The 25,055-nt window shown below is 49.6% G+C and overlaps 1 protein-coding gene across 1 annotated transcript in view; it reads right to left on the bottom strand.

Moving 5' to 3' along the window:
* Positions 1-25,055, bottom strand: part of LOC137419044 (uncharacterized) — a 118,641-nt gene that overhangs the window by 37,796 nt on the left and 55,790 nt on the right. Inside the window, exons 4-5 of the mRNA XM_068105221.2 lie at positions 24,783-24,923; positions 23,512-24,649 (exon numbers count right to left, since the gene is read on the bottom strand). Coding sequence (XP_067961322.2) covers positions 23,512-24,649; positions 24,783-24,923 — 1,279 coding nt within the window. The remainder of the gene's footprint in view (positions 1-23,511; positions 24,650-24,782; positions 24,924-25,055) is intronic.

Here is a 25,055-nt window from a genome sequence, read left to right as displayed (position 1 = left end):
GGATGGGGACGAGGTGTTGAGAGGCTGGGGACGAGGTGTTGAGATGGTCGGGACGAGATGTTGAGAAGGTTGGGTCGAGGTGTTGAGAGGGTCGGGATGAGGTGTTGAGAGGGTCGGGACGAGGTGTTGAGAGGATCGGGACGAGGTGTTGAGAGGTTCGGGACGAGGTGTTGAGAGGGTCGGGATGAGGTGTTGAGAGGGTCGGGACGAGGTGTTGAGAGGGTCGGGACGAGGTGTTGAGAGGGTCGGGATGAGGTGTTGAGAGGGTTGTGATAAGGTGTTGAGAGGGTCGGGACGAGGTGTTGAGAGGGTCGGGATGAGGTGTTGAGAGGGTCGGGATGAGGTGTTGAGAGGGTCGGGACGAGGAGTTGAGGATCGGGATGAGGTGTTGAGAGGGTCGGGATGAGGTGTTGAGAGGTTCGGGACGAGGTGTTGAGAGGGTTGGGACGAGGTGTTGAGAGGATCTGGACGAGGTGTTGAGAGGGTTGGGACGAGGTGTTGAGAGGATCGGGACGAGGTGTTGAGAGGGTCGGGACGAGGTGTTGAGAGGGTCGGGACGAGGTGTTGAGAGGATCGGGATGAGGTGTTGAGAGGGTCGGGACGAGGTGTTGAGAGGGTCGGGACGAGGTGTTGAGAGGATCGGGACGAGGTGTTGAGAGGGTCGGGACGAGGTGTTGAGAGGATGGGGACGAGGTGTTGAGAGGGTCGGGACGAGATGTTGAGAGGGTCGGGACGAGATGTTAAGAAGGTCGGGACGAGGTGTTGAGAGGGCCGCACTTTGACGAGGTTCGGGTTTCGTGTCCAATTCCTAGGTAGATGAGGGAGAGCTGCGGGGTGATCCACGGTGTGGATCCGTCCATGGAAATTGATGAAATTAAGTGAAACTTTGCGGACAGTGGAGTTATCGACCCTCAAAGATCCTGTAGATGTCTCAGCACAATCACGAGCAAAGATATCAACTCAGGTGGTTTGTCTTGAACTTTATTCTTCTCAAAAACTAAAATGCTCGCACACCGTAAGGAAGTTACGAACTTCTACTGATACCATATAAAGTATTGCAATGCAAACAAAATACCAATAGTTGGAACAATGTCATATTACCTGATATTCACCTCCATAGTTCAACTTTCCAATTGACAGAGACAAAGAGCATGATACATGAACTCAAAACCACGTCGTTTGGGACCAGAAACATGAGGCTGAGGATTACAACTGAAACTAAATAATACTAAAGCTTGATATTAAAAAACTCTTGAAACCACATGATGCTTTATTCCATACATGTCCGACATATTCATACACTGAATTTTAATGAAGGAATACATTGTTACCTCTTTGTTCTGGGCTCCAAAGACGAGTTTCGTTGCTTAGATGCGGCGGCTTCTCTTCCGTTCGAAGACGTTTGTCGAATGAATAAAAGCCGTTAGACCTACTTTCGAACATGCTCTAAAATTTCTAAATAATCACACACGTACATTACAATGTATTCCAATGCACGACTCTGGGCTTGACAAACACATATTGTGGTAATAGAATGTTCAAGCCAAAGTATATCGATACAACTCATGGGAAATATGCAGCACTATTTGCTGATTACGTATGTACACAAACCTGTGAGTTGTGATGCGGTCCTCGCCAATTACACTGTGCTGTATGACCGGAAGTGCGTCAGACATTAATAAAGATGACGGTTAATTAGATTTAACATTACCAGTTGCATTGCAAATAAAATGAAAATATATCATGTAATAAAGTTATATTTAACAACCAGTAACAGCAAACATAATTATTCGATTGAAGGAGCAGTGCTCCCACGTCGATCGGAAGAATGGACGCGACAAAAAGCTGGGATTCGTCCGAGTTGCTTTATTCAAACAAAACACTCAGGTACTCTGAAAAGCCCGTTTATCGGGCAGCAATATATATATACACGCATTATCCCGGAGCGTTTGCCCAGGTAAGGCGAGAGAGGGCGTGGCCGAGCGTCCTGGCTGCGGCCTGGCAAGTTGAGGGCGAGCCTGCCCGGGTGTCCTGGACGAGCCCGGCATGGTGATCGCTCAGCGTCCTTGATAGGTGCAAGGCGATTGTGAAAACCCAGCAGTAGCCGCTACACACGTCCCCCCAGAATCGACTTGCACCGGCAGGGTCAATTTGAGGGGGGTCCTGATGACCCGGCCAAAGCGTCCCCTGGCGGGTCATGGGGGGGGGGGTCCGGTGTGGTGGTGGGCGGTCGAGTGGGGGGCACCGTGGACGGGGGCAGCCTCGCCGTGGCTGAAGGGCCACCCGTGGTGGTTGGTCGACGTCCACGTGCGCTGGTTTGAGGCGGTCCACCGCAATCCGGTCTGACCTGCCGCCGACGTCAATGACGAACGACTTGTCGTCCCGTTGCAGCACCCGGAAGGGCCCGTCGTACGGCGGCCAGAGTGGCCCCCAATATGCGTCGTGATGCACAAAAACATACTCCGCTGTGCGAAGTGCTGGGGGGACATAGGACTGGGGGTCACCGTGGTGGGATGTTGGCACGGGAGCAAACCGTCGGGCGGCCTCCTGAGGTCCGAGCGCTGGTGAGCTGCGGACCAGGGACTGGTAGCGTCGGGCACGAATTCGCCCAGGACGCGTAGCGCCTGGCCATAGACAAGCTCGGCGGTGGATGCCTGGAGGTCCTCCTTGGGGGCCGTGCGGAGGCCCAAATGGACCCACGGCAGCCGGTCGGCCCAACCGCCGTCTTGAAGGCCGGCCATGAGCGCGGCCTTCATGGAGCGGTGGAATCGCTCGCACAACCCGTTTGCTTGGGGGTGGTAGGCCGTAGTATGGTGGAGCTTGACCCCCAGGTTGCGGGCGACCGCGCCCCACAGCTCGGAGGTGAACTGTGGTCCGCGGTCTGACGAGATGCCCGCCGGTGCGCCGAAGCGGGCGACCCAGGTGGCGCTGAAAGCCTGCGCCACGTCGGCGGTGGTGGTGGAGATGAGGGGAACGGCCTCCGGCCACCTGGTGGTCCTGTCCACCATGGTGAGCAGGTGTGTGAACCCCCATGACGGGGGGAGGGGGCCCAACAGATCCACGTTGACGTGGTCGAAATGTCGTTCGGGCACGGTGAAAGGTGCCAGCGGGGCCTGGGTGTGTCGGTGGACCTTGGCCCGTTGGCAGGCTGTGCAGGTGCTGGTCCAATCGCGGACGTCCCGACGAAGGCCGTGCCAGACGAATCGCGCTGACACCAGCTTCTGGGAATCTTTCCGGCCTGGGTGGGAAAGGCCGTGGAGGGAGGCGAAGATGCGGCGTTGCCAGGTGACGGGCACGATGGGGCGAGGCTGGCCTTGGGAGACGTCGCAGAGCAGGACAGTGTCCGCGAAGGGGATGTCGGCCAGGCGGAGGCCCGTGTCCGCCGCCCGGAGGGCTTGCACCGTGGTGTCGGTGGTTTGTTCCGCCGCCATAAGCGCGAAGTCCACGCCCAGGTGGACCGCGTTCGCGCTGGCCCGGGAAAGACAGTCGGCCACGGCGTTGTTTTTTACGGCGACGTGCCGGATGTCCATGGTAAACTCCGACACGGCGGAGAGGTGTCGCTGTTGGCGGGCCGACCACGGCTCCGTGACCTTGGCCATTGCGTAAACCAATGGCTTGTGGTCGACGAACGCCGTGAATGGTCGGCCCTCCAGGAGGTGGCGGAAATGGCAGACGGCCAGGTGTAGACCAAGGAGCTCACGGTCAAACGTGCTGTATTTGAGCTCGTTCGGCCAGAGCTGCCGGCTGAAAAAAGCGAGTGGCTGCCAAACCCCGTTCACCCATTGCTCATGTACGGCGCCCACCGCGTAGTCGGAGGCATCCGTGGTGAGGGCGATGGGAGCGTTGAGCACCGGGTGAGCGAGCAGTGTTGCGTCGGCGAGGGCCCGCTTTGAGCTTTGGAAGGCTGCGTCCATTGCTGTGGACCAGGCGATGTCGTGCTTGGCCGGCTTGCCCCGGAGGGCTTCGTAGAGGGGCTGCATGAGTTGAGCAGCGCGGGGCACGAAGCGGTGATAAAAATTCACCATTCCCAGGAATTCCTGCAGGGCCTTTATGGTGCGGGGACACGGGAACGTGGTGATGGCCTCAACCTTGGTTGGCAGCGGCACGGCCCCGTTCTTGGTGATGTGGTGGTCCAAAAAATCAACGGCCGTCATGCCGAAGTGGCATTTGGCCGGGTTGACGATGAGGCCGTGCTCGCTGAGGCACCCGAACAGTGTTCGGAGGTGGAGGAGGTGCTCGGCCCGGGACGTGCTGGCGACGAGGATGTCGTCCAGGTAAACGAAAAGGAACGGCAGGTCACGCAGCACGCCGTCCATCAAGCGCTGGAACGCCTGAGCCGCGTTCTTGAGACCAAATGGCATCCGTAAGAATTCGAATAAGCCGAACGGCGTGATGACTGCCATTTTAGGGACGTCGGCCGCCCTGACAGGTATCTGGTGATATCCCCGTATGAGATCAATTTTCGAAAAAATGACCCGGCCTACCAGACGGGCGGAGAAGTCTTGGATGTGCGGGATCGGATACCTGTCAGAGGTGGTAGCGTCGTTAAGGCGGCGGTAGTCGCCACATGGGCGCCAGCCGCCCCCTGGCTTTGGGACGATGTGTAGTGGCGAAGCCCAGGCGCTATCGGAGCGCCGCACGATGCCGAGGTGTTCTAAAGCGTCGAGCTCGGCTTTGGCCACGGCGAGCTTGGCTGGGTCGAGGCGGCGGGCTCTGGCGTAGACCGGCAGGCCCCGTGGTTGGTATGTGGTGCTTGATCCCATGCCGTACTGCGACAGTTGAAAACGTCGGCCGCGTGAGGGCCGGGAACTCTGTGAGCAGGCGAGCAAACTCGTTCGCCGCCGGGAGGGCGCATGCCAGCTCGGTCGGCGCGGAGCCGCTCAATGTGCATACCAGGGAGCTGAAGGTTTCGGCGTTGATTAAACGACACCGTTGGACGTCCACCAGCAGTCCGCGTGCGCAGAGGAAGTCGGCGCCTAGCAGAGCCATGGGCACGTTTGCGGTTACAAACGTCCAAGCAAAGCATTGGCCGCCGAAGCAGAGGGTGACGTTGCGCGGGCCGAAGGTGCGGATGGTCGATCCGTTGGCCGCAACCAAGGAGGGGCCGCAACCCGCGGACTGCCTGTCCTGGTCAGAGGCGGGCATGACGCTCAGTTGGGCGCCGGTGTCGCACAGGAAGCGCCATCCGGACGCTTTATCCGTGATGAACAGTAAGTTGCCCGTGTGGCCGGCGCTCATGGCTGGTAATGAACGCCGGCCCGGCCGTTTCCCGGCCTGCCGAAGGTGCACGGGGGTCGGCATGTCCGGGCCTTCTGTCCAAACCTGGCATGATAGTAACACCACGCTTGGTCAGGTGGAGGCCCCGGTCGTCGTGCTGGAGGTGGTCGGCTCGGTGTGGCGGCCGCCAATTGCGTTGGCAGTTCGGTCGTCGACTGTGCCGGGTGCTCGGGTGCCATGGTTGTTGCGTCGGATGGCGGTGGGCCCCAGGTCGCTGCTGCGACGCGCTGGCCTGCGGCGGAGATCTTGTCGGCTTCCCTGGCAAGTGCACGGGGATCAGTGATCGTCGTGCTTGCCAGGGCGAGGCGTACCGGGCTAGGCAGCTGATCGAGGAACAGCTCCCAGAACAGGAATGCCGGAGAGTGCTCGCTGAGCAGCGAAAGCATGTATTCCATTCGCTCGGAAGGGTGTGTGTCGCCGAGCTCGGGCAGGTCGAGCAGGCGCCGTGCGCGTTCCGCCGATGGGAGGCCGAAATCGTCGCGGAGGAGCTTTTTAATCGCGCCGTATTTGTCAGTGGCTGGCGGGCTCTCGAGGAGGCTCAGGGCGCGGGCCGTGGTGGCTGAACCGAGCGCTGCTACCACATGGTGGAAGTGGGTGTCGTCGGCCGTGATGCCTCGCAGGGCGAACAGGGAGAACGCCTGTGCAAACCAAACCGCCGCGTGAGCCTCCCAGAAGGTAGGCAGTTTAAGGGCGACTGCCATGTCCATGTCGGTAGGTCACCAATGAAGGAGCAGTGCTCCCACGTCGATCGGAAGAATGGACGCGACAAAACGCTGGGATTCGTCCGAGTTGCTTTATTCAAACAAAACACTCAGGTACTCTGAAAAGCCCGTTTATCGGGCAGCAATATATATACACGCATTATCCCGGAGCGTTTGCCCAGGAAAGGCGAGAAGGGGTGTGGCCGAGCGTCCCGACCGAGGCCTGGCAAGTTGAGCGCGGGCCTGCCCGGGCGTCCTGGACGAGCCCGTCATGGTGATCGCTCCGCGTCCTTGATAGGTGCAAGGCGATTGTGAAAACCCAGCGGTAGCCGCTACACGACGTTATTTATACCGATCCCTCTGAACCCACGTGTGGTGAGGCGTCCGAGCCACGTCAGTATCATTAAAACTTTGATTAAGGGATCTTCAAACATTGAAGCATTTCTTATGACTGTCTCCATCCACCCTAATAGGCTGTGGGCTGTGCCTTCGTTATTCCTCTCTAAAATGATTCTTGTGGTCCACTCATGGGGGGAAGATAAAATTTGGTTTAAAGGGAAGCAATTATATGTGTCATCACTATTATACCTTATCCCACATCCAGACGTTGCACATTCGCGAAGGGTGCGGGCTCAAAGTTTTGGGGGTAAACAAGGAATTAAGGGCATGCATCGTCACTTCAGACCAAAATGTTGTTTTTCTACGTGTGTGCTCTGTATGTATTTAACCATTTAAAAAAATATTAAATATGCAACTGGTGTATTTTTATTATAAATATCCACATCTGGGTAATAGAAAAACGTAATGTGCACAAAAAAAAAGACCTGATAAGAAAGGAAATATCAAAGGTGGTGTAGCGGCTACCGCTGGGTTTACACAATCGCCTTGCACCTACCAAGGACGCGGAGCGATCACCATGCCGGGCTCGTCCAGGACGCCCGGGCAGGCCCGCTCTCAACTTGCCAGGCCTCGTCTGGGACGCCCGGGCATGCCCGCTCTCGACTTGCCAGGCTGCGTCCGGGACGCCCGGGCATGCCCGGGCATGCCCGCCCTCGACTTGCCAGGCCGCGTCCAGGACGCCCGGCCACACCCCCTCTCGCCTTTCCCGGGCAAATGCTCCAGGATAATGTCTGTATATATATTGCTGCCCGATAAACGGGCTTTAGAGAGAGTACCCAAGTTGTTTTGTTTCAATAAAGAAACTCGGACGAATTCCAGCTTTTTGTCGCGTCCATTCTTCCGATTACGTGGGAGCACAGCTCCTACATTGGTGACCTACCGACATGGACATGGCAGTTGCCCTCAAACTGCCTACCTTCTGGGAGGCTCACGTGGCGGTTTGGTTCGCCCAGGCTGACTCCCTGTTCGCCCTGTGAGGCATCACGGCCGACGACACCCGCTTCCACCATGTGGTAGCAGCGCTCGGTTCAGCCACCGCGGCCCATGCCCTGAGCCTCCTCGAGAGCCCACCAGCCGCTGACAAATACGGCGCGATTAAAAAGCTCCTCCTCGACGCTTTCGCCCTCTCATCGGTGGAACGCGCACGGCGCCTGCTCGACCTGCCCGAGCTCGGCGACACGCGCCCGTCCGAGTGAATGGACTACATGCTTTTGCTGCTCAGCGAGCACTCTCCGGCATTCCTGTTCCGGGAGCTGTTCCACCGTCAGCTGCCTAGCCCGGTACGCCTCGCCCTGGTGAGCACGACGATCACGGATCCCCGTGCCCTCGCCAGGGAAGCCGACAAGATCTCCGCGGCAGGCCAACACATTGCAGCAGCGACCTGGGGCCCACCGCCGTCCGACGCAGCGCCCATGGCGCCCGAGCACCCGGCACGGTCGACGACCGAACTGCCGACGCAATTGGCGGCTGCTACGCCGAGCCGACCACCCCCAGCACGACGGCCGGGGCCTCCACCTGACCAAGCGTGGTGTTATTATCATGCCAGGTTCAGACAGAAGGCCCAGACATGCCGACCCCCGTGCACCTTCGGCAGGCCGGGAAACGGCCGGGCTGGCGTACATTACCAGCCATGAGCGCCGGCCACACGGGCAACTTACTTTTCATCATGGACAAAGTGTCCGGACGGCGCTTCCTGTGCGACACCGGCGCCCAACTGAGCATCATACCCACCTCCGATCAGGACAGGCAGTCCGCGGTTTGCGGCCCCTCCTTGGTTGTGGCCAACGGATCGGCCATCCGCACCTTCGGCCCGCGGAACATCACCCTCTGCTTCGGCGGCCAACGCTTTAATTGGACTTTTGTAACCCCAAGCGTGCCCATGGCTCTGCTAGGCGCCGACTTCCTCTGCGCACACGGACTGCTGGTGGACGTCCAACAGCGTCGCCTCATCAACGCTGAGACCTTCAGCTCCCTGGTATGCACATTGAGCAGCTCTGCTCCGACCGAGCTGGCATGCGCCCTCCCGGCGGCGAACGAGTTTGATCGCCTGCTCACGGAGTTCCCGACCCTCACGCGGCCGACCTTTTCGGCCGTCGCAGTACGACATGGGATCGAGCACCACATACCAACCACGGGCCCGCCGGTCTATGCCAGAGCCCGCCGCCTCGACCCAGCCAAGCTCGCCGTGGCCAAAGCCAAGTTCGATGCTTTGGAACACCTCGGCATCGTGCGGCGCTCCGATAGCGCGTGGGCTTCGCCACTACACATCGTCCCAAAACCAGGGGGTGGCTGGCGCCCATGTGGTGACTACCGCCGCCTTAACGATGCTACCACCCCCGACAGGTATCCGATCCCGCACATCCAAGACTTCTCCGCCCGTCTGGCAGTATGGGTCATTTTTTCAAAAATCGATCTCATACGGGGATATCACCAGGTACAGGTCAGGGCGGCCGACGTCCCTAAAACGGCCGTCATCATGCCGTTCGGCTTGTTCGAATTCCTGCGGATGCCGTTTGGCCTCAAGAACGCGGCTCAGGCGTTCCAGCGCTTGATGGTCGGCGTGCTGCGTGACCTGCCGTTCCTCTTCGTTGACCTGGACGACATCCTCGTCGCCAGCACATCCCGGGCCGAGCACCTCCTCCACCTCCGAACACTGTTCGGGCGCCTCAGCGAGCACGGCCTCATCGTCAACCCGGCCAAATGCCACTTTGGCACGACGGCCATTGATTTTTTGGGCCACCACATCACCAAGAACGGGGCCGTGCTGCTGCCAACCAAGGTCGAGGCCATCACCACGTTTCCGCATCCCCGCTCCATAAAGGCCCTGCAGGAATTCCTGGGAATGGTGAATTTCTATCACCGCTTCGTGCCACGCGCTGCTCAACTCATGCGGCCCCTCTACGAAGCCCTCCGGGGCAAGCCGGCCAAGCACGACATCGTCTGGTCCGCAGCAATGGACGCGGCCTTCAAAAGCTCAAAGCGGGCCCTCGCCAACGCAACACTGCTCGCTCACCCGGTGCTCAACGCTCCCATCGCCCTCACCACGGATGCCTCTGACTACGCGGTGGGCGCCGTACATGAGCAATGGGTGAACGGGGTTTGGCAGCCACTCGCTTTTTTCATCCGGCAGCTCTGGCCGAACAAGCTCAAATATAGCACGTTTGACCGTGAGCTCCTCGGTCTACACCTGGCCATTCGCCATTTCCGCCACCTCCTGGAGGGCCGACCCTTCACGGCGTTCATCGACCACAAGCCGTTGGTTTACGCAATGGCCAAGGTCACGGAGCCGTGGTCGGCCCGCCAACAGCGCCACCTCTCCGCCGTGTCGGAGTTTACCACGGACATCCGGCACGTCGCCGGCAAAGACAACGCCGTGGCCGACTGTCTTTCTCGGGCCAGCGCGAACACGGTCCACCTCGGCATGGACTTCGCGCTTATGGCGGCGAACCAAACCACCGACACCACGGTGCAAGCCCTCCGGGCGGCGGACGCGGGCCTCCGCCTGGTCGACATCCCCTTCGCGGACACTGTCCTGCTCTGCGACATCTCCCAAGGCCAGCCTCGCCCCATCGTGCCCGTTACCTGGCAACGCCGCATCTTCGCCTCCCTCCACGGCCTTTCCCACCCGGGCGGGAAAGCTTCCCAGAAGCTGGTGTTGGCGCGATTCGTCTGGCACGGCCTTCGACAGGACGTCCGCGATTGGACCAGCACCTGCACAGCCTGCCAACAGGGCAAGGTCCACCTACACACCCAGGCCCGGCTGGCACCTTTCACCGTGCCCGAACGACGTTTCGACCATGTCAACGTGGACCTGGTGGGCCCCCTCCGCCCATCACGGGGGTCCACACACCTGCTCACCCTGGTGGACAGGACCACCAGGTGGCCGGAGGCCATTCCCCTCGTCTCCACCACCACCGCCGACATGGCGCAGGCTTTCATCGCCACCTGGGTTGCCCACTTCGGCGCACCGGCGGACATCTCATCAGACCGCAGACCGCAGTTCACCTCCGAGCTGTGGGGCACGGTCGCCCGCAACCTGGGGGTAAAGCTCCACCGTACTACGGCCTACCACCCCCAAGCCAACGGGTTGTGCGCGCGATTCCACCGCTCCATGAAGGCCGCGCTCATGGCCGGCCTTCAGGATGGCGGTTTGGGCCGACCGGCTGCCGTGGGTCCTTTTGGGCCTCCGCACGCCCCCCAAGGAGGACCTCCGGGCATCCACCGCCGAGCTTGTCTATGGCCAGGCGCTGCGCATCCCGGGTGAATTCGTGCCCGACGCTACCAGTCCCTGGTCCGCAGCTCACCAGCGCTCGGACCTCCAGGAGGCCGCCTGACGTCCCACCACGGTGACCCCTAGTCCTACGTCCCCCCAGCGCTTCACACAGCGGAGTACGTTTTTGTGCCTCATGACGCACATCGGGGGCCACTCCGGCCGCCGTACGACGGGCCCTTCCGGGTCCTGCGACGGGACGACAAGTCGTTCGTCATCGACATGGGCGGCAGGTCGGACCGGATTGCGGTGGACCGCCTCAAGCCGGTGCACATGGACATCGACCAACCGCCACGGTTGGCCCTTCCACCGTGGCAAGGCCGCCCCCCATCCACGGTGCCCCCCACTCGACCGCCCACCACCACACCGGACCCCCCCCCCACGACCCGCCAGGGGTCGCTTCGGCCGGGTCATCAGGACCCCCCTTAAATTGACCCTGCCGGTGCAAGTCGATTCTGGGGGGACGTGTGTAGCGGCTACCACTGGGTTTACACAATCGCCTTGCACCTACCATGGACGCGGAGCGATCACCATGCCGGGCTCGTCCAGGACGCCCGGGCAGGCCCGCTCTCAACTTGCCAGGCCGCGTCCAGGACTCCTGGCCACGCCCCCTCTCGCCTTTCCCGGGCAAACGCTCCGGGATAATGTGTGTATATATATTGCTGCCCGATAAACGGGCTTTAGAGAGAGTACCCGAGTTGTTTTGTTTCAATAAAGAAACTCGGACGAATTCCAGCTTTTTGTCACGTCCATTCTTCCGATTACGTGGGAGCACAGCTCCTACAGTGGTATAATTTTATATAAAATGTGTTCTGGACTATTTTGATGCAGAGTGTAATGTTGTGTGATGTAAATATGACGGTAGACTCAACAGATAAGTCTAGTAGGAAGACTAGGTCCCCCTGCACCCCCCGGAGATATACTTCTAATCAGTGTTTCTAGATTGGAAAAAATGTGTAGAAAATGACTAGCTATGGCCCCAAGCTGAAAAAATGTCCCACATACCATTTTTATGCAAATTACTGCTGCAAATTTTATGCAAAATTATGCAAATTTTATGCAAATTTTTGATGAGGAGTAGAGTTGAGGGGTCTTTGAGGGCTTCATCGAGGTGCTCTCGGTTGCAAGACTGGGTCATTCTGAGAAGCACAGCAGGGTCAGAGATCATGATGTTCTCCTCCTCAGTGAATCTCTCCATCAACAGCCTCTCCATTGCCTCACACACTGTTTTGAGGCAAAAGAGGGACTTTGCGTAGGCCTTTCCACTGAGAACACCTTTGAGAGATCCACTTGTTACTAGTTGTGCCTCAAAGAGAATCTCTGCATATCCAGAACCACGCATCTTGTGTCCAGTGAGCATCCCGATGTAGTTCATGGATGTGTGGAAGGGTCCAATCGTTACTACATGACTAGCAAATTCATTTGGCCAGCGCCAGATGATGGGAAGGGCTTTCATGCAGACACCCAGATCAAATGTATTCAGGACCCATCTCTGACCCACCTCAGCAGTTGCTGCCTCGGAACGCTTCAGTAGCTCACGAACAACTGCGTTGTCTGTGATCGGTCTGTGCCTGGTGCCTGCATGGCATGGCAATGGCCTGCAGCCTGTGCCTGGGCTAGGGGGTTTCTCCTCTGCAACTGGTTCTCCCCCACCCAGCAAATCAACAGTCGACTACTGCACGCCTATCCACCAACCGATCACAGACAACGCAGTTGTTCGTGAGCTACTGAAGCGTTCCGAGGCAGCAACTGCTGAGGTGGGTCAGAGATGGGTCCTGAATACATTTGATCTGGGTGTCTGCATGAAAGCCCTTCCCATCATCTGGCGCTGGCCAAATGAATTTGCTAGTCATGTAGTAACGATTGGACCCTTCCACACATCCATGAACTACATCGGGATGCTCACTGGACACAAGATGCGTGGTTCTGGATATGCAGAGATTCTCTTTGAGGCACAACTAGTAACAAGTGGATCTCTCAAAGGTGTTCTCAGTGGAAAGGCCTACGCAAAGTCCCTCTTTTGCCTCAAAACAGTGTGTGAGGCAATGGAGAGGCTGTTGATGGAGAGATTCACTGAGGAGGAGAACATCATGATCTCTGACCCTGCTGTGCTTCTCAGAATGACCCAGTCTTGCAACCGAGAGCACCTCGATGAAGCCCTCAAAGACCCCTCAACTCTACTCCTCATCAAAAATTTGCATAAAATTTGCATAATTTTGCATAAAATTTGCAGCAGTAATTTGCATAAAAATGGTATGTGGGACATTTTTTCAGCTTGGGGCCATAGCTAGTCATTTTCTACACATTTTTTCCAATCTAGAAACACTGATTAGAAGTATATCTCCGGGGGGTGCAGGGGGACCTAGTCTTCCTACTAGACTAATAGTCGGTTGACAGTTATCTACATGGTATTTGTTTTTTATTCAGGAGTTACTCTGCTTGTGACTCGTACATAGTTTGGAAACATGTGGAGAAACTTTGTATTTGAAAGTTTGATTACACAGGGAACATTTTATGTACAGTAGAGTGTTTTGCGAATGAATTGTGATTTTTTTTTAAGCTAATGCCCAATAAGGTCTGGTTTACAATACATATAAATTGCATCAAATGTTATATTTTAAATACTTTTTCAATTTAAATATTGTTTTACTTCACATATATATCGCGTATAAAAACATGGCTTATTTAATACATGGTAGCTGACTGCTCAACTTTATTAGTGGTTAGAACTTATGCAGCACCCCTCCACCCCCATCAAAAGTAATCAAAGATATCTGATACAAAACAGCAAATTGTGCCTTGTCTTGTACATGAACTTGATCTTTCAGTACATGTATAGTGGAGCCATAATTTTTCCAAAGATAAAATTCTGCTTTGGTAAAAAGTTCATTTTCAAATTTCTTCGGTCAATAGCAAACTGCATGTTCACCTGGGTCAAAACATGTATTTTGTTGTATATTTTGACAAATTGGACTGATTCAAGTGTAAAATCCAACAAATTGTGTCCCAAAAGCAAATATACAGTCACGTGAAAAAGTAAGTACACCCCATGTAAAGTTTTGACTTTTTCAACATATTCCAACATACAGCTATTTGATCTTCATTTCAACAATATTGATAGATAAAGGTGATATAATATAACAAATATCATGAAACATTTACATTTTGTAGTCCATTGTATAATTTAAATAAACATAAATGCAAATTTCGCATGTGGAAAAAGTAAGTACACCCCTACATTTATCACGACTTCAAATACCTAAAATTAGAATCAGGTGCACCAGCTCAGGTGCAAATGATTAGAACATCGTTAAAGAGGATCTTGGAGGAACCTGTCTTATTTAAACCTCAGACATTTCGTTTGGTTTGCTCTTTGTTGTTGAAGTGTGTGCCGTCACCATGCCTAGATCAAAAGAGCTCTCTGAAGCCTTCAGAAAGAAGGTTATAGATGCCTACGAGTCTGGGAAGGGATTTAAAAAGATCTCCAAACAATTTGAAATTAATCATTCGACTGTCCGGAAGGTCATCTACAAGTGGAGAAGATTCCAAACAACTGCCAACGTGTTCAGGCCAGGCCGCCCCAGCAAGTTCAACATGATAGCAGACCGCCAGATGCTGAAAGAAGTCTCTACGAACCCCAGAATGTCATCACGGGACCTACAGGTAGCTCTTGCCACTGTTGATATCAAAGTGCACGAGTCTACCATTAGAAAGAGGCTGCACATATTTGATCTACATGGGAGGTGTGCCAGGAGGAAACCTTTGCTGTCCAGAAAGAACATCAGGGCAAGACCAAGGTTTGCCATTGAACACCGAGGCAAAGACCAGCACTTCTGGAACAATGTGCTCTGGACAATGAGTTAAAGGTGGAGCTATTTGGCCACAGTACCAGAAGACATGTTTGGAGAAAACCAAAGACAGCATTTGACCACAAGAACCTGATACCAACAGTAAAGCATGGTGGTGGAAATATTATGGTTTGGGACAGCTCTGCTGCATAAGGGCCTGGGCAGCTCACCATCATAGAATCCACAATGAATTCTTCATTGTACTAGAGGGTTCTTGAGGATAATGTGAGGCCATCTGTCGGAAAGTTGAAGCTCAACCGAAGGTGGACCTTGCAACATGACAATGACCCTAAACATACCAGTAAATCCACCAAGGAATGGCTGAAAAGAAAGAAATGGAGGGTTCTGCAATGGCCAAGTCAAAGCCCAGATCTAAATCCCATCGAGATGTTGTGAGGGGGTTTGAAACGAGCTGTGCATGCAAGAAACCCCTCAAACATCGCACAGCTGAAAGAATTCTGCATGGAGGAGTGGGCAAAAATTTCTCCCAGTCGATGTCATCGACTGGTAAACAGTTATAAGAAACGCCTACTTGAGGTTGTTTCTGCCAAAGGGGGCAATACCACCTATTAGAGCCAACGGTGTACTTACTTTTTCCACATGCGAAATTTGCATTTATGGAAAAAAAGAAAAAGGAAATGTCTAAGTACTTAATTAATCGCTAATAATTAAATAACTCATCAATTAATTGATTAATCAAAAAACAAAAAATCTAATTTTTAACAAAGAAGTTGCTCACTCTTGTGCCGAAATTTCAGCTTCCAAGCTCAAATGATGGCTGAGATCTCGCCCGGACGATTAATTAAGCGATTAATTAAGTACTTTTACATTTCCTTTCTCTTCTGACCATTATCTCAGGCACCTTTTGAGCTATGAAGCTGATATTTGGACATGCCAATGACCAAGTGATTTGGCTGCAAAGGCTATTTTTGATTTATTGATTCATCAATTAATCAATTAATCGATTAATTATATATTTAATTTTTTGATTAATGACAATTATTTTATTTTTTTTACTTACAGATTCGGATGAAATGGTGGTGGTTTATGTGTTCTATTTGCGAATTGATTAATTATTTTATTTTTTATGATTATTATTTATTTATTTTCATTATTAATTAATTAATTATTTTCTTTCTCCTCTGGGCAATATCTCAGGCACCTTTTGAGCTGGGAAGCTAATATTTGGACATGACAGTGACCACGTGATGTGGCTACAAAGGATTTTTTGATTTATTGATTAATCACTTCATCGATTCATTATTTATTGATTAATCAATTAATTATTATTATTTTATTAATGCCTTATTTAATTAAATTTCTAAAAGATACATCTTGGGATGAAGCACCTGTGGTTTAGTTATGCGATTAGCCAATTGATTAAGAAAATATTTTATGATAATCTTTTCTTGATTTTAATGATGCAATTAATCAATCAATTATTGTGCACCTCTCCCTCCAAATACAGTCTCTTTGAGCAGCACGGCGGTATTGCCGGGCGCCAGGGGCGCCCCGGCAATGCCGCGCTGGAGGATATTTAATTATTTGGCATGGGGCGGTGTACTTTGAATGTATCTGTACTTGTCCTGTTCCTCTTATTTTCTCACCGAACCAGGATGGGAGAACAGTGTAATCTCTAATATTAAAACTTTTATGGAAATAATATCAAACGATGTAATGTTTAAACCATTAGGTTAATTTGTAAAAATATTAAACACGATTCATTCATCTGTGCGATGTCAAATAACGACACAGGGAAATCTTGTTACGTTGTTTCTTTTAAGAAAAAAACTCATATATTGAGATAAATGTTTTTATTGAGTTAAATAAATAAGTTTTAGAAAGTTATTGATGTAAAGAGGAGTTTTTGAGATAAAGAATATGATACAGCTTGTGCCAGGTTGTCTGACCCTATAAGGAAGTTTTAAAACCTGTTTAACATTTTCATTGTACTGTACCTGGTAATTCTAATCTCCATTGAGACAATACAAAGCATTTGCAATGATTGTTTGTCTTTGCTAAACAAGCTCCGTTTCATTGTACCTGTTCCAGGTGGTCAAATTAACTCAGTGTGTGATAAGGAACAAACATTGTTAACTCTATCCAGGTTATCTACATCACAGTAAGACACAAGAAACTGTTTGTACATTACAATTTGAGGGGGATGACGTGTCCCTCCCACCTATGGGAATGAATGGTTTTGCTCACGTGACCTATGGGGGATGGGCTTACCTGTGTTTCTTTTCCCTCCCACCTGCGAAGTCATGATCCCGTATAAAGACTGTGCTGAAAGACGTGTAGTCAGAACAGATCAGAATTTCCATTGTGATTTGTATCTCCTGTACTCTGGTTTCTCTTCAATTCGTGGAGGAGTGGTGGAGTATTGTATGACCATGCATTCTGGCCCTTCGGGGTCAGGATGCATGTGTTTTGAATGACCATGTGCTTCAGCCTTGGGGTTGAAGTGCATGTGTATGCTAATGGGACAGTCTTGATAGACGTGTGCCTTGGCCATGGGGTCAAGGTGCACGTCCAAGGCTGTTTAAATGTTTGATTTTTTTACCTTTTTTATTAGAAAAAAGGCAGGCTAAGGTGCTGACTTTAAAAGCATCTCCTGTTTATGTGCCCATGGTTCAGCTTGTAATAAATGGTTCAATCTTCTAATGGTCGAACTTGAATGTATTCTTGAGTTTTTCCTTCAACAGCATCTCTACTCGTTTGGTATTTACAAGGTAAAAATGAAACTCTTACCATGAACAGTTCGGAAAACATCGAATGAATCCCCCTTTTCTTTGAATCGCCTCACAATCAACCGTCCAACTGGCAACTGGTCAAACACTTCCTGTCTGAGGAGCGTTATTCTGTTACGTCTGATCCGGAGTGTTGTTTCCTCCTTCTATTCGAATGTTTTACAAAAATAATAAATGTACAACACTAAACTTGCACCTCTATATCTCCCAAACCGTTCAATGGAAAAAATTAAACATGGCTCATTGTCAAGTACTCCCGATGGGCAATAACATGTTAATGGTCAGGTCATCAGTGCCTTCATTGTTACATTATAATTCGACAAGGATAATGCTTGATCTGCTCAATATGAATATTTTCCCTGCCACTGTTCATCCGATGAACAGGAAATGTTCATAATAGGAGCGCCTCCTTCTGTATCATTTTTTAAATGATAATTATGAAGTCATAGGTCACTTGGTACATGTCGCCATCTTGGAAAAAAACAATAAATTTGCACCTCTATATCTCCAAAACCGCTCCATGGAAAAATTGAAACACGGCTCATTGTAAATAACTCCACCTGGGGAATAAGTGTGAATGATTATATCATTGGTGCCTTAATTATGACATCATAATTAAGCATCCTATAATGAACATTTCCTGTTCATGAACTTTTCTAGAGCATTACTTGGTTCCTCCTAAGAACACAAGTGTAGTACAGCATGCACACGACATTTTTTGAATGTGACTTATTTTCTATTGTTTGGTATTTTCCACAAACTATGTTTGTCGAATATACCTATATTTTGGAAAGTTCCTTCTTTTCTCTACATTGCAATTTAGCACGTACGAGAGAGAGAGAGACAGAGACAGAGAGAGAGAGAGAGCGAGAGAGAGAGTGAGAGAGAGAGAGAGAGAGAGAGAGAGAGAGAGAGAGAGAGAGAGAGAGAGAGAGAGAGAGAGCCTTTTCTTTCTATGCCCCTGGCATTTTCCCCAAGAATATTGTTGCGGATCCCGGGTTTGTCGACGTACTAAGGGGCGTTTATTACCCCACTCCTTCTCAAACTCTGGGTCCACTGAGGCCACTGACCGTGACTACGACAGATTGCTATGCAATTCCGATCGCCAACCTCCCAGCCATGTGCCAAAGAGTTTGCTGGTCAAATAATCCCAAATACCTTCAAGACACACGACCAAAGAAACCAGGGATCGAACCCTCGCTTCCCACACTTTATTGCGTGCCGAGCGGACTTGCACGGGGTGGAAAGCGGCGTTACCTGACGTGATTTACGGACCTGATTCAAGCCAAATTCGGTCTCGGATGATGCCAGGCCAATGGAAAAAAGACGTACCCGAACAGGTTTGAAAGTAACAACAAAATGTACAGCCTTTTATTTACAAGCCAATAGAAAAAGATGAAGATGCAGCCTTATTAATTCCTTACCTATAATAAACCCCAAAGGCACCTTCACACACTCACACACAGGGAATGACACACCGGTTATTCTCGTACCAATTACGTGCTGGGATTGACTCAAGGTGGCCGCTTGGTGTGCGTAGCGCGCAGCTCGATCCTTGATCTGGATGTGCAGCCTGGATGAGGTAAGGTCTGAAGGATTAACCGCCGCCTCAAAGTCAGCATGAACAACAAACCTCAGCACAGGTTGGACGAGCTTCAACGCCGGCAGGACTAGATTCAGCGCAGGTTGGACGACCAGCTTCAAGATGAGTTGCGGGAGGCGCCAACGATTGCAGGTCAGCCGGATCAGAGCGAGAGATCACCGAAGTCAGAGCTGATGAGAGGCGTCGGCGAAGCAAGAGCGTCGTCGGTGAAGAAAGAGGGTCACCGGCGAAGCAAAAGGGCGTCGGTGAAGCCAGAGGGGTAAAATGCGATGGGCGGGGGTTTTTATCAGACCCAAAAAGCTTCCAGAATGTTCCACAGCCTCCCATTGGCTGAGGTTGGTCACATGCAGGCATTCAGTCTTTCCTCCCCTTAGGAAGGTTTCATTCCTCCTTCCCTCTTTCATTCAGGGAGGTTTCACTACCCATTGGTCGCTTGCTGGTGACGTGTCCTTTTCCGTTTGTTGGTCACATGGCCTGTGCTTTTGGCCACGCCTTTCTGCACATTAAAAATGTCTTCCCTCAACCACACGGAGTTTTGAAATCCTGCCTAAATCAACGCATATCTGGTCTCGATTATTACACAATGGAAATGGGGCTCAACTTTTCATTCAATAAGAAATAACTAATGACTGCAGGCTACATGTTGTCGTGCAATTAACTATAGGGGGTTTGCCTTTATGGCAAACCGCAACAATACATACAGTGAACCAGACTGTGCAGAATCGAGAGGAGGGACCAGTTTCCATGTGTACATGTGTACGGTTGTCACCGTACTGAAATTCTTCCTGGGAGAACAACAAATATGCCTTATGTTCGTTGTCATCTACTTGCAATCAAAAGACCCACACTGAGAAACTGACCAAAAACAGTGCTGGCCAGAAGGGGGGAACAATGAAACTTTTTTTGTATTCTTAGCCTTGGCTTATATGAGAGCTAATGCATAGAACATATAATAAGGGGAGTGGGAGACAACAGGGGGAGAGAGAGGGAAGTACATCAACAGTAGGGAACAGGGACATCAGGAGATCTGTGGAAGAGAGAGGGATGGGATGGGGTATACAGGATAAACAAGATGGACACAACAGGGACGTTTTATTCAGGAAAGAAATCTGAATTTGAAGGAGGTGGATTTAAGGTGGATTAACGGGGGTAGAAAAGATCAATGTTTTGGATGGGGGAAGATAAGAGATGGTGGTGAACAGCTGCTTTAAAGACCTGGAGGGATGAGTGGGATTGAAGAGAATGTGGGAGTTTGTTCCAGAGGTAGAAAAAAGAGGAACGAAAGAGTGAAGGTGAGCAGAGTGTCTTGATTGTGGCAGTTTCACCAGAAGAAGTTTACTGGCAGACCTTGAGCATTCTGCAGGAATATTTGGGAAACAGAGCACAGACACAGCAGGGGGTGCAAGGCCGGCCGGATTTACCCCCCCCCCCCTCCACCCTCCCCACCATTAGAACACCCCAAATCCACCTTTCAATCTCCAACTTCTTTCCTGAAATTCCTTGGAGTGTTCATTTGCTTTATACCGTGTACCCCTTCCCTCCACACACCCCACCTCCCACCGGCCCTCTCCCTTCCAAAGATCTACCGATGTCCCTGTTCTCTGCTGTTGTTGTGCTTGTATGTTTGCCTCTCTCTCCCGCTCCCTTTGTTGCATGTGTTATGGGTCCGTGCATGTTTTTTTGTGTAATGTGTTAGCTCTTACACGAGCCTTGATTCTGTATACAAAAATAAATAAATAAATGGATAAAAAAACTCCATCCTGGTCAGGAAGAGACGATGAGAGAATGACATTTAGGGCCTGTGGAAGTATTTTGAGAAGTCCTAGTATAAATTGCAAAGAATTGATAAATACAATCATACTGTAGATGGATGTTTTAATTTTGTTAAACTTATTTTGTTTTAACAGGCACACATTTGTAGTCTTAAAAGAACACGCTCTGTGTTCAAGACCGCGTACCCTTCAACTCACTCTGATAAGGGGCGATCTGAATTCATAACTTACCTACTTATCTGCTTCCTTGCAGTGGGAACAAACTCCCTACTATGGTGCAGTTTGGTGCACAAGTAAAATATGCTTTAGTATCTCAAATGTTTTCTCGAGCACATTAATCTTCCTGCTGTCCAGACTTTAACATCCCCTCTGTGTTTCACTACTCATTATCAAGACAACAGCTCCGACAAGGACATGCAGCTGTGTCTCTTCAATCACATCAGCTTTTGAAGTAGAGAGTATTTAAATATGGTTCCACAAGCAAGAGGCAGAAGAAATTGCTTTATGCTATGCTCGGCAACCTGCTGTTGTTTCGTGCGCATGCTCTTATTTTATTATTATTTGGATGCTGTCACTGCATTACGAATACATTCAAGTTTTGAACCAATTTTGAAATGGTTAATCTTCGACAATCCCCATGTTTAATATGACAGGAGAAAATCTGTGAGCCATGCGTGGAGATTTCCATGGATACCATAAGAGGAGAGTTTGGTGAGCAGGGCGGGGTGGCAGACCGTATCGAAGACACGAGGACATGAGCTATGCAATTCCGATCGCCAACCTCCCAGCCATCTCTGATTTCTGATCTGATCTCTGATCCCAGCTCTGATTTCCTGTCTCGCGTTGAGGACATCCGTCCATTGTTGAGACAGCTGAAGCACCATGTCCAGAGAACAGTGGCCTGGTCTGAATCCATATTGATGATCAGAGATCAAACCATTGGAGAAGAGGAAGGATTTGTCAGAAGTGATGATGGATCCATGACCTTGCTGATGATTGGGAGCAGACTGATTGGTCTGTAAATGCAAGGATCTGTTTTTCGAATTTTTTATTTTGGGAATAATTCTTACTGCTTGGTCTGGCCAGTGGCCACATCGACTTGAATCTTAAGTTTTTGGGGAGGGGGTGGGGGAGAGGTTCGTTCCCCGCTTCTCTTCTTTGGAAGTCTGTGTTCAGAGGATTCCCTCCATTAACAATGCATTACCATTGATGTTGAGAGAAATGTGGTAGAAACCAGCTGTGTGGCCTTCCACATTGGGAGCTATGTAACCGAGCTGCTTGGCAGAAATCAGTAATGGCATGAAATGCAGTCATGTCAAGATGGTAAATGCTATGCAAGGCTTTCAACTGGTTTGTTGAACAACTCTCGGTTTGATCAGGATTACTTTTGGAGACATGGACAACTTCAAACACTCCCCTCACTGATAAATTGATCATAATGTGCCATTACATTTTCCCAATAACACAGACAGTGCATTTGTGCTTTGAGAACCTCTCTTTATTGTGAAACTCATCACAAATCCAAGTTTCATGAAAAACATAAGCAGAAGTCTTCTTCTGATAAATAATTTTACAACAAGGGTGTTTTCCCCATATCACACGTGGCAATAAAACATGGACTACAGCAAAGTTTGAGTAAAAATTGATGTTCAAACTGCCATGGAAAGATGCCATCTGAGCATAACCAAAAAGGAACAAGAAAAACAGCTAAATCAGATAGAAAACAAAATTCCTAAACACTGGTCACAATCAAAAAACTCAAATGGAACTTGGCTGGACACATGGCAAGGACAGAGACAAGAATTACAAACTGGCCAACTAAGGAAGACCCTGAAAGAAGCACGATGAGATCCAAGATCAGATTGAGAGATAAAGTTATGTTACCATGTGAGTTTTCGGCAGCAATTTTTCAACAGTTCTCTATTTTGAGAATATGAATACCAAATGAATAAATTTCACAATATTTTGATCCTGTCATTTTCTTTAAACTTCGTTTGTGGATGCAGATGGGCTAAGAATTTTGAGATTCTTGTTGTCTTCGGACACCAGTTTGCAGTCATTGTTGTGGACATTCTGGTGACAGCCATCCATATGGTTTTCATAAAGGGGTTCATGGGTTCTGGCTGGTTCTCAGGGTTACAGATGGTACTCTGAGGAGTTGTGCTGACAAGGTATATGCTCAAAGGGCTGTACGCATTCACGATAGCATTCTCATAACTGGTTCAGTGAATACCTTGACTACTGCTGAGGATCGCTTACAAGGGGGGCACGTACAACCAAAGTATGGGTATTGCTATGTGAATTTAACAAACCTTTATCAGCAAACCTTTTCCAACAATCAGAGCACTTTTTATGTGAGCTCTCCAGCGTGGGTTGCACGATGGAAGTTCAAGCTCCGTTTAGAAATAAAATATTTGTCACAAATAAAACATTTGTAAGGATGTCTTGTTGGTTGTTATCTCCATAGGCTAGTATGAGGACATGGGAGGAAGTTCTCCCAGAACGCAAAATCTCCACCTCCTCTTTCAGTCAACGATTATTATTCATGAACCGGTTTGTGAAACTTCATTCTCAAAGCTTTGTTCCAAGGGCTCTTTTAAGAATCCTAACTGGACCTCTGACTTTTTAAGTCAGATTGTTTGTCGGGGTTCATGGGTCCTCCGCCTGAAGATTGTTTGTCATAATATTTCACGGAATGCTTTTTAAGTACTCAGTTTGGGTTTACGAGATCATCCGGATTCACTGTTGAATATCAGTGGTACAATTTCAGGTTTCTTCAATTTCGAAATCCTCTTAACCTCATTTGTCATATCCTGGTATTTCAGATTTAAGCTCTCCTGCATGGATCTTCACATGCATTTTCAAACTGACTTTTTGAGAAAAACCTTTATCACATATAGAGCAGTTTTTGAGGATGCTCTCCAGTATGGATCATCATATGTGATTTCAAATTGCTGTTTCGAGAGAAACTTTTATCACATATCGAGCATTTGTGGGGTCGCTCTCCTGAATGGATCCTCATATGTGATTTCAAGTCGCTGTTTTGAGAGAAACTTTTATCACATATCGCGCATGTGTAAGGTCGCTCTCCTGTATGGATCCTCATATGTGTTTTCAAATGGCTGTTTTCAGAGAAACCTTTATCACATGTCGAGCATTTATAAGGTCGCTCTCCTGTATGGATCCTCATATGTGATTTAAAATGGCTGTTATGAGAGAAACCTTTATCACATATCGAGCATTTATAAGGTCGCTCTCCTGTATGGATCCTCATATGTACTTTCAAATCGCCGTTGTCAGAGAAACCTTTATCACATATCGAGCATATGTAAGGTCGCTCTCCTGTATGGATCCTTATATGTAATTTCAAATTGTATTTTCGAGAGAAACCTTTATCACATATCGAGCATTTGTAAGGTCGTTCTCCTGTATGGATCATCATATGTAATTTCAAATTGCTGTTTTGAGAGAAACATTTATCGCATATCGAGCATTTGTGGGGTCGATCTCCGGTATGGATCCTCATATGTAATTTCAAACTGCTGTTTTGAGAGAAACCTTTATCACATATCTTGCATTTGTAAGGTCGCTCTCTTGAATGGATCCTCATATGTGATTGTAAATTGTGTTTTCGAGAGAAACGTTTTGCACATATCGAGCATTTGTGAGGTCCCTCTCCTGTATGCATCCTCACATGTAAATTCAAATTGTTTTTTGTCAAGAAACCTTCATCACAGACAGAGCACTCATGGGGGTGTTTTCCAGTGTGGATCCTCATGTGTGTTTTGATGTTACTCATTGAAGAAAAATCCATTCTGCACACATTACACTTATAACGTATTCGCCTTTCCAGAGCCTTTTTGACTTTGTTTAATTTAATATTAATCTTGTTGTTGCGAGGCCCAGACATGCACCTGTATTTTACAGGAAGTGAGTCTTGATCTTGTGATTGTTTCTTCAAAAAAGACTTCTTCCTCACTGTCAACCTGTGACTGGACCTCATTTGTCCCATATTACTTCTTGATTGTTCTATGGAAACAAAGAACACATTTTCTTCTTTTTTTGTCAATCAAAATGCAAAATATTTCACACTTTTCCAAAAATTATATCTTTTCTCAACACAAAATATTGTATGTAAAAAATTTTAAACATTTCCACTTGCCAGTTGCAAAACAGGAAGCACTTCCGTTTGTCATGTGAATATCATCTGCACCTTCCTTTGCAGAAGCACATTTTGAATCTTCTGTGACAGATGAATCGTTGTTGTGTTGTCTGCCTTCCACATTTACAGGACAGACATCACCTGTATACAAATCAGTGTCAGTCTTTTGCAGGGCAATGAGATAGAAAACCATCTCGAGAGTTCATAGAACATATTACTTCATGGAATGTTTACTTCAATTTAAATATGATAATGAAGTTAAAGATCGTTAAA

The sequence above is a fragment of the Myxine glutinosa genome, chromosome 1, assembly GCF_964187855.1.
Source record: "Myxine glutinosa chromosome 1, kmMyxGlut1.1, whole genome shotgun sequence".
NCBI lineage: Eukaryota > Metazoa > Chordata > Myxini > Myxiniformes > Myxinidae > Myxine > Myxine glutinosa.
The sequence above is the reverse complement of the archived record's forward strand: the minus strand, read 5'-3'. Positions and strand labels throughout refer to the sequence as shown.